The sequence below is a fragment of the Ochotona princeps genome, chromosome 4 (assembly GCF_030435755.1).
Source record: "Ochotona princeps isolate mOchPri1 chromosome 4, mOchPri1.hap1, whole genome shotgun sequence".
NCBI lineage: Eukaryota > Metazoa > Chordata > Mammalia > Lagomorpha > Ochotonidae > Ochotona > Ochotona princeps.
In genome coordinates this window covers 80,482,631-80,496,974 of record NC_080835.1, presented here as the reverse complement: position 1 = coordinate 80,496,974, position 14,344 = coordinate 80,482,631, and the positions used below count along the sequence as shown (strand labels likewise).

Here is a 14,344-nt window from a genome sequence, read left to right as displayed (position 1 = left end):
AGTGTATGCGAACAGCCCCAAGATGGAAAAAGACTTAACCAGCAAGATACCATTCAAAATAACAGAGAAAAGTATGAAATATCTGGGAATAAGTCTAACCAAAAATGTAGAAGACTTATTTGAAGAAAACTACAATCTGCTTAAAAAAGAAATTGAAGAAGACCTCAAAAGATGGAGTAATATCCCATGCTCCTGGATAGGTAAAATCAATATCATTAAAATGTCTATACTGCCAAAAGCAATATATACATTCAACGCAATCCCAATCAAATTGCCCAAAATATTCTTCATGGAACTGGAAACAATGATCCAAAGGTTCATCTGGAAGCACAAAAAACCACGGATAGCTAGAACTATCCTGAAGAACAGGAAGTTAGCAGGGGGAATCACAGTTCCGGACCTCTGGACATATTATAGGGCAGTGGTTATCAAAACAGCGTGGTACTGGCACAAAGATAGAGAGGAAGATCAATGGAGCAGAATAGAAACGCCAGAAGGAAACCCACACAGATACAGCCAAATAATCTTTGACAAAAAGACAAACGACAACCCAGGCAAATGGGAAGGTCTGTTCAATAAATGCTGCTGGGACAACTGGTTGATAGCCTGCAGAAACAAAAAAATAGATCCACATCTCTCACCATACACTAAGATCAGATCTAAATGGATAACAGATCTAAACCTACATCCAGAAACCTTCAAACTTTTGGAAGAAAATGTTGGAAACACACTGGAACACTTAGGGGTAGGCCCTCACTTCCTAAAAAAGACTCCAGATGCAGTAGAAATCAAGACCAAAATAAACAATTGGGACCTCATCAAACTAAGAAGCTTCTGTACAGCTAGAGAAACAATCAACAAAGTAAAAAAGCAACCCACAGAATGGGAGATCTTCGCACACGACATAGGTGATAGAGGGCTAATATCCAGAATATACAAAGAGCTACAAAACAACCAAAATGTCAAAACAAACAAGCCACTCAAGAAATGGGCACGGGAAATGGGCAGACACTTCACAAAGGAACAAACCCAAATGGCAAATAAACATATGAAAAAATGCTCAAGTTCCCTGGCAATAAGGGAAATCCAAATTAAAACATCAATGAGGTACCACCTAACGCCAGTAAGACTGGCCCACATGAATAAAAGCACCGACGACACTTGTTGGCGAGGTTGCGGGGAAAAGGGAACCCTACTCCACTGCTGGTGGGGCTGCAGGCTGGTACAGCCTCTATGGAAATCAGTATGGAGAATATTCAAACAACTCAAATTCAACATACCGTATGATCCAGCAATAGCACTCCTAGGAATATATCCAGAACACTTGTTCTATGAGAAACCAACATGTACTCCTATGTTCATAGCAGCACAATCAGTAATTGCAAAAACATGGAAACAACCAAAATGCCCATCAAAAGAGGATTGGATAAGAAAGCTATGGTTCATCTACTCCATGGAATACTACTCAGCTATTAAAAAAAACAAAATGCAGTTCTTTGTGGCCAAATGGGCCAAACTGGAAACCATAATGCTAAGGGAAATGAGCCAATCCCAAAAGGTTAAATACCACATGTTTGCCTTAATTTAAGATGATATGATGTTATGTGTAACATGTTATGTTTTGAATGTTATATGTTTTGTATAAACTAAAATTGAAGTATAGGTGAGGTGGTCACAGAAGGTGGCTGGGAACCCGCATTTACTTTTAACATATTGGTTACTCATTACTATGTCAATTAATTCCATAATGATGTAAATTTTTGCTGATGGTATGTTGGAGCTTTCAATTGACTGGGATGATACTCTGCTGGCTCTGTCATCAGACCAGAGACGGTATACCTAAGAAACCGTTGAACTTGACGGGACAATAAGATGCTGGACTCTATGTTTGGTATACGCTTGCAATGGGGAAATCTCAACTGAACTTGAGCTGTGGTTATGCAATAAGGTGGAGGAATCCACCATGGTGGGAGGGTTTGGGGAGGGGTGGGGAGAACCCAAGTATCTATGTAACTGTGTCACATAATACAATGTAATTACTGAAGTTAAATAAAAAATAATTAAAAAAAAAAAAAAGAGTGTATTTCATTTTACAATCTAGAGTTGACAGGTTAGGATTGTGTAGCACCACAATCCGGCATTCGTGGAAGGGTGATCATGAGTGACTGTGGAGACACAATTACATGATAAGCTAGGAAGCAGAGAAAACCCAAGCTAAACTGAAACTCTAAGAATCCTTGCACTGGAGCCACCCTCACAGGGCATCACTCCCAACAATACAAAGAACTCCCACTTGCCCTGCCTCTTAGATACCATAATTGGATCAAGTCTATACTCTGAATCCATCAACTATTAAGATGTTTGGATTTTTAGGGCCCGGTGTGATAGCATAGTGGTTGAAGTCCTCACCTTGCAAGCGCCAGGATCCCATGTGGGCCCTGGTTCTTATCCCGGTGGTCCTGTTTCTCATCCAGCTCCCTGCTTGTGGTCTGGGAAAGTAGGAGAGGACAGCCCAAAGCCTTGGGACCCTGAACCCGCGTGGGAGATCCAGAAGAAGCTCCTGGCTCCTGGCTTCGGATTGGCTCAGTTCTAGCCATTGTGACCACTTGGGGAGTAAACCATTGGACAGAAGATCTTCCTCTGTGTCTCTCCTCCTCTGTATATCTGACTTTCCAATAAAAATAATTTTTTTAAAAATGCAGGAAGCAGTCCTTCCATTTTATGGCCCTTGTTGATCCCTTTCTCTGGCCTCCTCATACATTCTTTTCTACCTCACTGGCTAGGTGAGGGTCCCTCCATGTGAGGCTGCTCACTCTCACACACGTTGTATATTTACTGTCTCACATTTAAATAAATTCTGCTTTCACTTGGGCATCTTACTTAGGCCTCTGCTTGGAATTCTTATTTCAGTGGGAATAAGAACTTGGAATAAGAAAAAACACATTAACAATACTACTGAATGTGATTAATATATTCTATATAAAGTCAATTAGAATATTAACATTCTTTATAGATTTACCAAGATCAGCCCTAAAATTCACAAGAAAACAGCAAAGAGGTCAAATAGACAAAGAGACCTTCAGCAAGAAGAAAAATGAAGGCATAAGAATTGCCACGAGGCAAAACTAGACCAATGAGATTAGGTAAAACTAGGAAATTTCTGCACAGTAAAGGAAACAGTATAGAAAGAATTTACAGAATTGGAGAAACAAAATTGATATCCATACCATTTCTATACATATGTGTGTGTAGAACTCAAAAACAACAAAAGTGTTGTGACAGTGTATGTTAAGTCACTGGTTGTAATACTGGAATTCCATATCAGAGTGCTGGTTTGAGTTCTGACTGCTTCACTTTTGATTCAGCTTCCTATTGATGGTCCAAATGATTGGACACCTGCCCACCCACGGGAGGTCTAGCTGGAGATTTTATTACTGGTTTTGACCTGGCCTGGACCTGGCTGTTACGGTCATTTGCGAGAGTGAACCAGTGGACGATGGCTCAAGTCCTTGGGTCCCTGCACCCACATAGGAGAACCAGAAGCTCCTGGCTCCTGGCGTCAGATAGGCTCAGATCCGGCATTGAGGCCATCTGGGGAGCGACCAGCAGATGGAGAGCACCCTCTTTTACCTGCTCTATATAAATACACCATTCAAATAAAAACAAATAAAACAGTGCAGACAAATCATGGGCTCCACCAAGAACCATCTGTGGGGACAGATTCCAGAAACGAAAAATTTAAAAAAGAAATTGGCAACAATGAAGAAAGCATGCAAACAAGACAGATGAAAATCCTAGGAGCAAAGACACAACTTATATATAAAACAGGAATCAGGTGACTAACAGATGAAGAAAGGCAAAGACATCTAGGAGAGTGAGAAGGCCCAGAGTTGAGAGGAAGAGAGGACAGTGGAGAAATGGAAGGATTGGGAAACAGCAGGAGGAGGAAGCAATGCTCACTGGACTTCGGATGAGGGCACCAGCAGCCTTACTGTGCACAAATGCACTTAGTGTGTCTCATAAAGGAAAACCACCAGTCGAAGTTTTTTTTTAATACCTAAATATAGTATCTTTATTTCAGTGTGAATGTTAGAATAGTGTAATATCTTAAAAATTCAGGAATAATTCTTACATCATTCCTGACCATATTTAGTCTAATATTCTGTTTTCTGACATTTACTTGACTGGGCTATATTCTGCACTGTGTGTTTGGCCATTTATATATACACAAGTCAATCCAGTCACAGTAACTCTCCTTTGGCTGTGACTGATAGGATAAGAGCTTGAAATGCAATAACTTGGAAAGAATATTTATAGTCCATATGTGGAGTCAGGTGTTAATCTGCCAAAATTTGACTGATCATAAATATTTTCGAAGAAATGATCATATGGTACTCCCATTTGTAGATGTTGTACATCTTCATAGTTATATGTATCTTTCTGTTCTTGCTCAAACCTGAAACCTTAACAGAAATGACCAATGGTTAGAAAGATGATAGGTGTGTAACAGACTCATCCTGCCTGCTGCTGTCTGGTTTCACTTCCCTTCTCATCCCTCACAGAGCAGTTATCTTTGCACACTGTTCAAGTGAAACCATAAACACCCCACGTTTCTGAGTTCATCCTATTCCCACTGCCATGTGTCATTATAGATCTGTACGGAAGACTGTAGGACCTGGGTAGGAGACTTGATCTACCAGCTGTGTAATTTCATGTAAGTTATAAAAGCCTTACTTAGACCTCCAGTCGACACCTTGCTGAGTTTGCTCCTTTCTTTCCCCAAACCTCCCCATTCTTTGACAGTAGATTCCAGGCATGAAGACTGGATGCATAAATGACTTTCTTAAGATCGTTTTCCCAAGTGTCACCACCAAGCTGGCTGAAGTCAGTTTCAACTAGACTGAGACTGACCAGCCTCAGGAGCCGTGTATGTGCAAAAAAGCAGGACGATGACTGAAAATGACACCTTGAACCCAAGTGGTGGTTCCATCACAGAGCCACGACAGGGCATCAGTGAATGGGAACTGAAGAACCGGGCAGCCATAGGAAATGAAGGTTCTGAGGCAAGCCATGTTGGTTGCCTCGTTGGTCCCCTGGGCCCGTCCCTGGCCACAGGCATTCATGGGGCCGCCCATCGCAAGGTTCCCGGGCATATGTCCACATCTCGGCTTCCTTCCTGAACTCACACCACTTTCCCCCGAACCCGACTGGGGAGACGGGACTGGAGTTTCTACCCTCATCTCCCTGCTCGTTGGCCTTTTCCCAAAAGACCAGTGACACCAGCTGCATTTCTGTGCACCACAGGCAGCAAATCTACCTCCCATCTTGTTCCCTAACAACCTTTCTCAGTCCTGGTGTTCTAATCTGTAAAATGGGCTAATAATGGCACCTGCCTCATCATCTCCTTTGTGAGCACTGTCAAGAACTCAACATAGTCTGGTATTTAGTGTTCCATAAGTACTTCACTCACAAAGAGATGCCTCTTCCCTCTTCAGGACTAAATAGCCTGAATAAATGCTAGATTTGATCTTTTCTTGGCTTGCACTCTTCCGATGCCGGCATCTCCATGACTCTACTGCTTACAGTGCCTTCCACTCGCTCCTACACTGCCATCCTGTATCCTTCCTTCGTTCCTGTGCAGTCTTTGAAGGCAGTCATTTACAGTCTAGTTTCTGTACTTGTCATTTCTTAGTATTCTCTTATTCTCTGAGCTGCCATTGAGAAGCCACTATGTGCTACAGAGTTGAGAAGCAACCTGAGCTTCCTGCTGTAGACAGTTACCTGCAATTAACCCATCAATCCTTTAAGACCATGAAAACCAAACAGTCGGTTTTGCCTGAGCATTAGGCAATAAGGTCAGAGACACAGGATGATGGACGTGAGGGGAAGAATGGCACGTGCAAGGGTGGAAAGCTGGGGCACAACCACAGCCAGAAGCCAACTTAGAATCTTAGCCAGATGGATGGAAAGCGGTGAGGGGCAGCCGAGCACAGTCACAGTTAAAAGCAGACTTCCTGTGCTCATCTCAGTTCAACTCCTGGCACGCCCATGAACTTTGAGGAAGCTCATGTATACACACATCTTCTTTGCCCGTCTGTACAATGCAGATAATAGAGCCTGCTCTCACAGTCATGGCTTGGAAAAATTTGCATTAATATTCAAAGTACTTTGGCATCATAATTAGGAAAGAAGAATTTGTTAAATAAATCAAAGTGTTTCAATTGTGCCACTTTAAATGTGTAAAAGATCACCAGATGCTGTGTGGAGAGAGGACCGGTGGGGCATTTTACAAGCTTGTGGCGGGACAAAGGTGTGGTGGAGTGGGGTGCTGGCAGAGGCTTAGACATAAGCAGGGAGAGAGGTGCGTTCGGAATAACATGCCATCTGCCACGCCTGAGTCCAAGCTGTTCATGTATATTACTGATTGACAGCAGCCTATGAACAAGGTGCTGTTTGTTGCTCTTATTGTTACATGTGAAGAAACCAAGTGACTAGTGGTCTCAGATCACAGAGGCAGCCAATAGGAGAGGCCAAAATTAAGCCCAGGCAGTCTGAAAAAGATTGTACAGCTGCAACGTCCCTGGTCTTCTGCTTGCCACATGACAGAGTCTGCACACTTGGATAGTGTAAAAACCACAAACGGGCTTTTGCTATGTTAGAACTGCCGGTGTCTCGGGGATGTGATGATTCACTTCCCAACCTGCTACCGCTGTCAGCTCTTCAGGGTTCCGGACCACTAGCAGGACGCAAGTGCAACGGGACCTGACATCTTTGCAACATGTGAAGACACTTCACTTTAACAAATGAGGTTTGCTCATGAAAAAGTACTACTGAAACCATAATATCTATAACTTTATTTAAAAAGTGTTCACTTTAAAAATGCCTTTATTTCAACTAAAATGGGCATTTTTTTCCTCTTTTTAAAATAGCATTCTTACAGATAAAGGTAAAGATGACTCGGCCAGTTCTTTTGCGTGTATGTATTCTTCAGGACACTGATATGCCAGCGGCACAAGCACACACCGGTGCATAATGCATCATTTTGACTCACGAGGACTTTTTTTTAATCCATCATTAACAGTCACCTACCTTGGAAGTTAGCTGAAGAGTTGCTTGTGGCAATTTCCTTCCAGCTGGCAATATACCTAAACAAAAGTATATGGACATTCATTAAATTATATTGATTCACTAGTAAGTAATAAGTTGATTCACTGGCACATACTTGGAATACTTCAAAAAAATCCACATTCTCTAAGAAATCTTAGGTTAGTGGTGACAAACTCACTAGTATCAGTGTTCAACATTTATGGCTTTTCCCACTGTCTAATCATTCAGTGAAGCCAAGGCAGTCTTCAGGACAAAGAATTACATTAGGTGTAAAAGCAGAACCGGCCATCTACCCTGGAAGGGTTCCGGCTCCCTCTGCCACAGCTCATCTGATCCCGTCTCCTGCAACATCATGCTCTCAGGTGAGTGACTATTCAGATCTTAGCAATTCTAACGGAACAATGGAGAGAAAGTTCTACATAGCCATACCTAATGTCTTTGATATCTCAGGGAAACTAAAGCATGTGGCTTATGATCTCATTAGAACAACAGTTTCGTCCTCACAGTATCTGGAAAGCAGAAAGGTAACATCCAAGTAGGAAAATGCAGCTGTCACCGTAGCTTCCCAGACAGACTGACACGAGGAGAACAGGGAAGGGAGAATGTGAAAGAACTTGGTATGATGAATAGGGAGGGCGAGGGAGACCCCAAGAGGTGTGTTTCCTGTGACGGAACTAAGGTCCCATACACCCAGGTGGGGTAAGCCCATTCTAGGCCCTCAATAGGCAACTCATCCACTTGACCTCAAGCTTAGGCAGACTTTCTATTTTCCATGGTTGCTCAGGAACAAGATGAAGAGTTGAGTGTCAACTGCCTTTCTTCCTTGGATTTATATCAGGTGGTCTTCAAAAAGTCCACGGAAAACACAGATTATAAAATGGTCACGTAAGGATTTCAAGATTTTTAGCACCAAAACCAACCCATCTTTATTTCCATTTTCCATAAGCTTTTTGCAGTACCTTCCTATACTTAGGGTTTTTTTCTCCATTCAGGAACAAAAAAAAAAAAAAAAAAAAGATTTTGATCAACAGTCTGCAAAGTTCCTGGTTAAGCACTGTGAAGCTATAGGGCAGGCTGCCACATGGGGGCCCACATAACTTGTCAGATTGCCACACTTGAAGAAGAAAGGAAGGAAGGAGACAGGCAAGGAAAAATAAAACAACCAATGGCATGCCAAGTGGCCCCCAGTTCATGTCCTGGCTGCTGCACTTCTGATCCAGGACTCTGCGGATGGATCTGCTGGCAAGAGCAGCAGAAAATGGCTCAAGCACTTTGTCCACTGCTGCCCACATGGGAGACCAGGAAGAAGGGCCTGGCTTCTGCCTGACTGTTGTGGCCACCTGAGGACCATGTCTGTCTGTCTGTCTGTCTGTCTGTCCCTCTCTCTGCTTAACTCTGACTTTCAAACAAATAAATATTTAAAGAAATATGCAAAGAAAAGAATGAATGAAAGAAAGCAAAGCAAAAGAAATTAAGAGGAAAGGAAGGACAAGAAATAAAGAGAGGAAGGAAGGAAGATCATAATTGGAATTATATCTCTGAAGTATATGGATTCTGTTAAAAATTAAAGAACTAGGGCCTAGCCGCTAAAGTCCTCGCCTTGAACACCCCAGCATCCCATATGGCCGCCGGTTCTAATCCCAGCAGCTCTACTTCCCATCCAGCTTCCTGCCTGTGGCCTGGGAAAGCAGTCGAGGACGGCCCAAAGCCTTGGGACTCTGCACCCACGTGGGAGACCTGGAAGAGGTTCCTGGTTCCCGGCTTCGGATCGGCACAGCACCGGCCGTTGCGGCTCACTTGGGGAGTGAATCATCACATGGAAGATCTTCCTCTCTGTATATCTGACTTTGTAATAAAATAAATAAATCTTAAAAAAAAAATTAAAGAACTTAAATAAAATTAAGGGGAAAAAAAAGAGTGCCTGGCTTGAATCCAGCATATTCTTCTGTCAATTCAGCTTCTTCCTAATCCTGGGAGGCAGTAGACCCTGACTCCAGTACTTGAGTGCCTGCCAACCATAAGGCAGACACTGACCTCGGGGTCTCTGGTTCCAGCCTGGCCCAGCCCCTAAAGTGAACAAGAAAATGGAGGATCTCTCCACCACCACTCCAACTGTTTTTCAAACAAACAAAAAGTGAGCACCAAATAAACCCCAAAAATACTACACAAAACCCTTACTTTCTGGGGCACAAATATGCCATGTTTGAGGACAGTCATCGGCCCCGCTTTAAGATTCAAATGTGAATTTATTCCGTTACTTAAGTTCTTTTAAGTCATACCAGTACATTCTCAGTTTTAGAAATATGTTTTAGCAACAATCTGGTGAAAGTGCTGGTATGCTGTTTATATTATGGAGAATGTTTCATCAAGAATCTTAGATAATTAAAAATAAATATGTGAAATCCACAAAGAATCTCTTCAGGGGTATAAGCTTAACATTTTAAAATATTTTTTAAAAAGATTTTTTTTTAATTAGAAAGGCAGATTTACACAGAAGAAGATACAAAAAGAAAGATCTTCTGTCTACTGGTTCACTCCCCAAGTAGCTGCAATGGCTGAAGCTGAGCAGATGCGATCTAAAGCCAGGAGCCTCTTCCAGGTCTCCCACATGGGTGCAGGGTCCCAAGGATTTGGGCCGTCCTCGACTGCTTTCCCAGGTCACAAGCAGGGAGCTAGATGGGAAGTGTAGCAGCTGGGACACAAACCAGTACCCATAGGGGGTACCAGCATATGCAAGGTGAGGATGTTAGCCACTAGGCTACCACACCGGGCCCAAAACATTAACACTCTGCGAAAAGTCCCCACTAATGAGAAGCCGCAGGACTATACAACAGTATTTTGAATAGTTCATTGAAAATGGACTAGGTGCTCTGATTTCAGTGTTCTCTCCCTTCCCAAAAAAGCACCTTAAAATCAATGTGTATCAAGGGTTTGGAAAGTGGCCATAGAAATGGCATATTATGGGGACTGGGGCAGTGGCATGGCAAGCTGACCCTCTGCCTGTTAGCATTGGCATCCCAGTTTGGCACCAGTTCATGTTGTGGTTGTTCTACTTCTGATCCAACTGTTTATGCCCTGGGAAAGCAGCAGAGGATGGCCAAGTCCTTGGGCCCCTGTGCCTTCAAGGGAGACTGGGAAGAAGCTCCTGGTGCCCAGTTTTGAATCTGCTCAGCTCTGTCCATTCTGGCCATTTGGGAGCAAACCAGTAGATGGATTACTGTCTCCTCTCTCTGTAAAATTTACCTTTCAAATACAAATAAGAAAATCTTTCTAAAAAATACATATTATGAAACTATGCATGAATTTCAATTCTTAGTACCAAATGAATTTGCCTTGTAATTTCATTATTTCATGAATTCTTTGTTTTTTTCTGCCATTCTGATGCTCTGACTGGAAACAAAAGACTCTAAAAAGTGTTCTTTAAGCAATTAGTGGTTGTCACTTCTCTTAAAGGGATAATGGTCAGATTTGGAAATGCTCTGGAAACCAGGTATCACCCAGTCACATCCAGCCATCGGGAGGATCTGAAGAGACTACAAGGATTATAAGGGCTTAATGCATTGCGAAGAAGGTGCATGTGTGTAACACCTGCAGGCAGCCATGGCGCCGTCTGTAACTTTGTCTGGCTTAATACTACCAGTGCTTCTGGTCAGCAGTGCTGGTGGAATACTCCCTCATCATTCTAGAGTCTGCATTTTCTTTCCAGTGGAAAACCTTCCTTCAAAGATTCCCAGTTGGTGCCAAATTATGAGCATTATCCAACTCAGAATGACTTGATACAAGTTGTACTTCCATTAAAAACACATGGTACCTGCATTTTAAAAACAGAGATCTTCAGCTACTCTTACTTTATGTAAGCTGAGTGTATTCATCCCGCTCCACATAGAGCACAAAATTCAAGAGACTACTTCAACTCGCAGATTAATCTCATCTGATATTCCCACTTAGAGCCATTTGGAAGACTCGGACAAAACTCCTGGCTTCAGTCTGGCCAAGCCCTAGGCTGTTTTGACCATTTGGGGAGTGAACCACTAGGTGGGAGAGCTGACTTTGTCTTTCAAATAAACAAATACATATTTTTTTAAAAAGTAAGAAATCATATCCAGTGGCCGGTACTATGGCATAGTACGCTAAGCTTCTGCCTGTGGTGCTGGCAGGTTTGGGTCCTAGCTGTCCCATTTTTGTTCTAACTCCCTGCTCATGTGCACAAAAGCAGCACAAGATGGTCCAAGCACTTGGGCCCCTGACATCATGTGGGTGACCTAGAAGAAGCTCTTGGCTTCACGTGGGCCCAGACTCACTCACTGGTAGCAGCCAGTCAGGGAGCAAACTAATGGTTGAAAGATCCTTCTATATCTCTGTCTCTTTCCTCTTTCTATAATTGCCTTTCAAAATAAATTAAAATACAATCATTTAAAAAATAATATCCAGGACCCAGCACAGTAGCCTAGTGGCTAAAGTCCTCACCTTATGTATGCTCGGATCCCATGCAGGTACCGGTTCATATGCCGGCAGCCCTGCTTCCCATCCAGCTCCCTGCTTGTGGCCTGGGAAAGCAGTCGAGGATGGCCCAAAGCCTTGGGACCCTGCTCCCATGTGGGAGACCTGGAAGAAGCTCCTGGCTCTTGGCTTTGGATTTGCTTAGCTCCTGCCATTGCAGCCACTTTGGGGAGTGAACAAGCGGATGGAGGATCTTTGTCTCTCTTTCTCTCTGTATATCTGACTTTCCAATAAAAATTTAATGAATCTTTAAAAAAATTCCAAAGGTGGAAGCCGTAATGTCAGCATTTACTTCTTTTCACAAGAGTTAAAATTGTGTGGAGAAGAGGGGGATTGTGGGGAGAGACACAGCGGGGTCTGCTTGGAATGGCTTTGTGGGGACAGAGCAGGGACGTCTCTCAGGTGAGTTTTTGAAATCCTGCTCTGCCTTTCCTCTATACTGTTAGCTAATTCACCAGCAAGTGTCAGTGAGAGATGACTAAAGATCTATGCCTGATGCCCTGTCATTACTGAATACAGAAAGATTAAACAACTACACATGAGGGAAAAAAAACCAAACAGAATTTTGGTCTACGGAGGATGGTCCTCACCCATCTGCCCCCGGTCCCTCTCTGGTACTACACAACAGAATGGCGCTTGGCCAGACTGAAGCCAGGAGCTCCATCCGAGTCTTCCAAATGGGCCTACGTGGGAATATCAGGTGAGACTAATCCAAGAGTCAAAGCAGTCCAGAAAATCCACGATGTTTTTCCTATGTCAAGAAAAAATTACAACTTTTCATGTTTCACCCAGAAAAATTACAAAAATAGATTGAAAAATTATTTATATTATTAATGTTATGTTTCTAGCCTTTCTTATAAATCTCAAAATAAAAACAAAGCTGAGTTAGACTAAGGCATAAGAATAAAGTCTGGAAAGAGAGCAAAGATGGTGGAATAGGTGGAATAAAGATTTACACAGGTGGAGAAGGATTAGCTGAGACAAAGCAGAGATGCTGCGATCCCAGGAAACAGGAGAGGACAAGGAGGCAGCAGAGGGATACCTGGAGACCTGGGGACACGGGGAAGCAGCAGAAACAGTGGAGCACTGTTGCAGTGACTGGACACCCCAGTGGCAATCAGCAAACAGCAATTGGAACTTCATGGCAGCCAGGTGGGAATGGGAGTTTGCCGGGAGCTCAGGAGGTGAACCCAGCCATAGCATTGCCCATCCTGCTGGGTTGTTTAATCGGACCACGAGCAAAAGTGGCAGAGTGGCAGAGCCCAAGCAGTTAGATGCAGCAATGGGGCAGATTTCATGGCCCTCAGCAGTGCCACATCAGGAGTCATTTTGTGTACTGAGGCACAGCCTGTGCAGGTAGAGGGGTAACAGCGAACTGTGCATGCACAGGAGTGAACTCACTGCCGGTTCAACACATTGCACTGGTCCCACTGGGAAATCGGTACCAACTTGGCATCCTACAGATTCCACCCAAGATAGGTCCAGGTGGCCTCCAGGCCTAATGGCCAGCAGGTTCCAGTAAGAAGTGAAAGAAAAAAATATCTGTGCCACTGGCACCACTGACAGCCCTGTGACCTAGGACAGTTGGCATCTCCCTAATCCCAGGTACTACTCCAACCAGGGGTGGGAGAAAGGCTGTGCATGCAACAGTGCGGCCAAGCACAGGATCACAGTGGGTGGAGAGTGGTGAGCCAGGAGCTGAGGCTATGGAGATCATGGTGGACACCTAGCATGAGAGCCTGGGACTGAAACTTGCTGGAGGGAGTGACACGAGCAACTGCAAGTGAAGAAATAGGTACTGAATGGGATCAGTAAAATTGACCTGTAGACCTGTTGGCAACACAGCTTAAACATCAGGCCAGGCATGATAGCCTAGTGGCTAAAGTTCTTGCTTTGCACAAGCAGGGATATGAGATGGGCACTGGTTCATGTCCCAGCTGTTCCACTTCCTATTGAGCTCCCTGCTTGTGGCCTGGACAAACAGTTGAGGACAGCCCATGGCCTTTGGATCTTGCACCTGCATAGGAGACCTGGAAGAAGCTCCTGGCTTCTGGCTTTGGATAGGCTCAGTTCCAGCCATTATGGCCACTGGGAGAGTGAATCAGTGGATGAAAGATCTTTCTGCATCTCCTTCTCTGTATATCTTCCTTTCCAATAAAAAAAATGGCCCCAAGGAGAACCCATTAATCAGAGTTGCAATGACTAAGAACAAAAGAGACAGACACAATGAATATTACTGATGCTTCCCCCTCAAAGGAGCAAAAGTCTTTGTCAGTCTAACAGTTAACTGAGGAAGACATTGAGGAACTGGGGGATAAAGAATTTTTTAAAATTCTAAAGTTCATTAACAACAAGGAGAACCTTTTTGAGGCATTAGGAGGGGTGGCAATCCTTTCAAACACTATGAAGCTAATATTACATTCATACCAAAGCCAGATAGAAACACAGAGAAAGAAAATTACAAACCAATATCTCTGATGAGCATAGATGCAAAAACCCTCAACAAAATATTAGCCAATAGTACCCATCAGTACGTCAGACAGATCATTCACCTGGACCAGATGGGATATATCCCTGGCATGCAGGGATGGTTTAACACATGTATTCAGTGAATGGGATACACATCAACAAGTTGAAAAATGAAAACCATATGATCATCTCGACAGACACAGAGAAGGCATTTGAAAAAAATCCATGCTAAAAATGACTTTTTAGCACCGCATGATAAAAATACTAA

General features: G+C 43.4%; 1 protein-coding gene across 3 annotated transcripts in view; it reads right to left on the bottom strand.

Annotated features, from left to right (window-relative positions):
* Positions 1-4,122: 4,122 nt before the first annotated feature.
* The window catches only part of C4H11orf65 (chromosome 4 C11orf65 homolog), a 73,486-nt gene continuing 63,264 nt past the window's right edge, over positions 4,123-14,344 (bottom strand). Inside the window, exons 7-8 of one of the 3 annotated variants that reach the window (XM_058662527.1) lie at positions 7,090-7,145; positions 4,123-4,463 (exon numbers count right to left, since the gene is read on the bottom strand). In XM_058662527.1, coding sequence (XP_058518510.1) covers positions 4,312-4,463; positions 7,090-7,145 — 208 coding nt within the window. In that variant the 3' untranslated portion in view covers positions 4,123-4,311. The remainder of the gene's footprint in view (positions 4,464-7,089; positions 7,146-14,344) is intronic. The other 2 variants (XM_058662526.1, XM_012926994.2) reach the window with 2 other exon arrangements.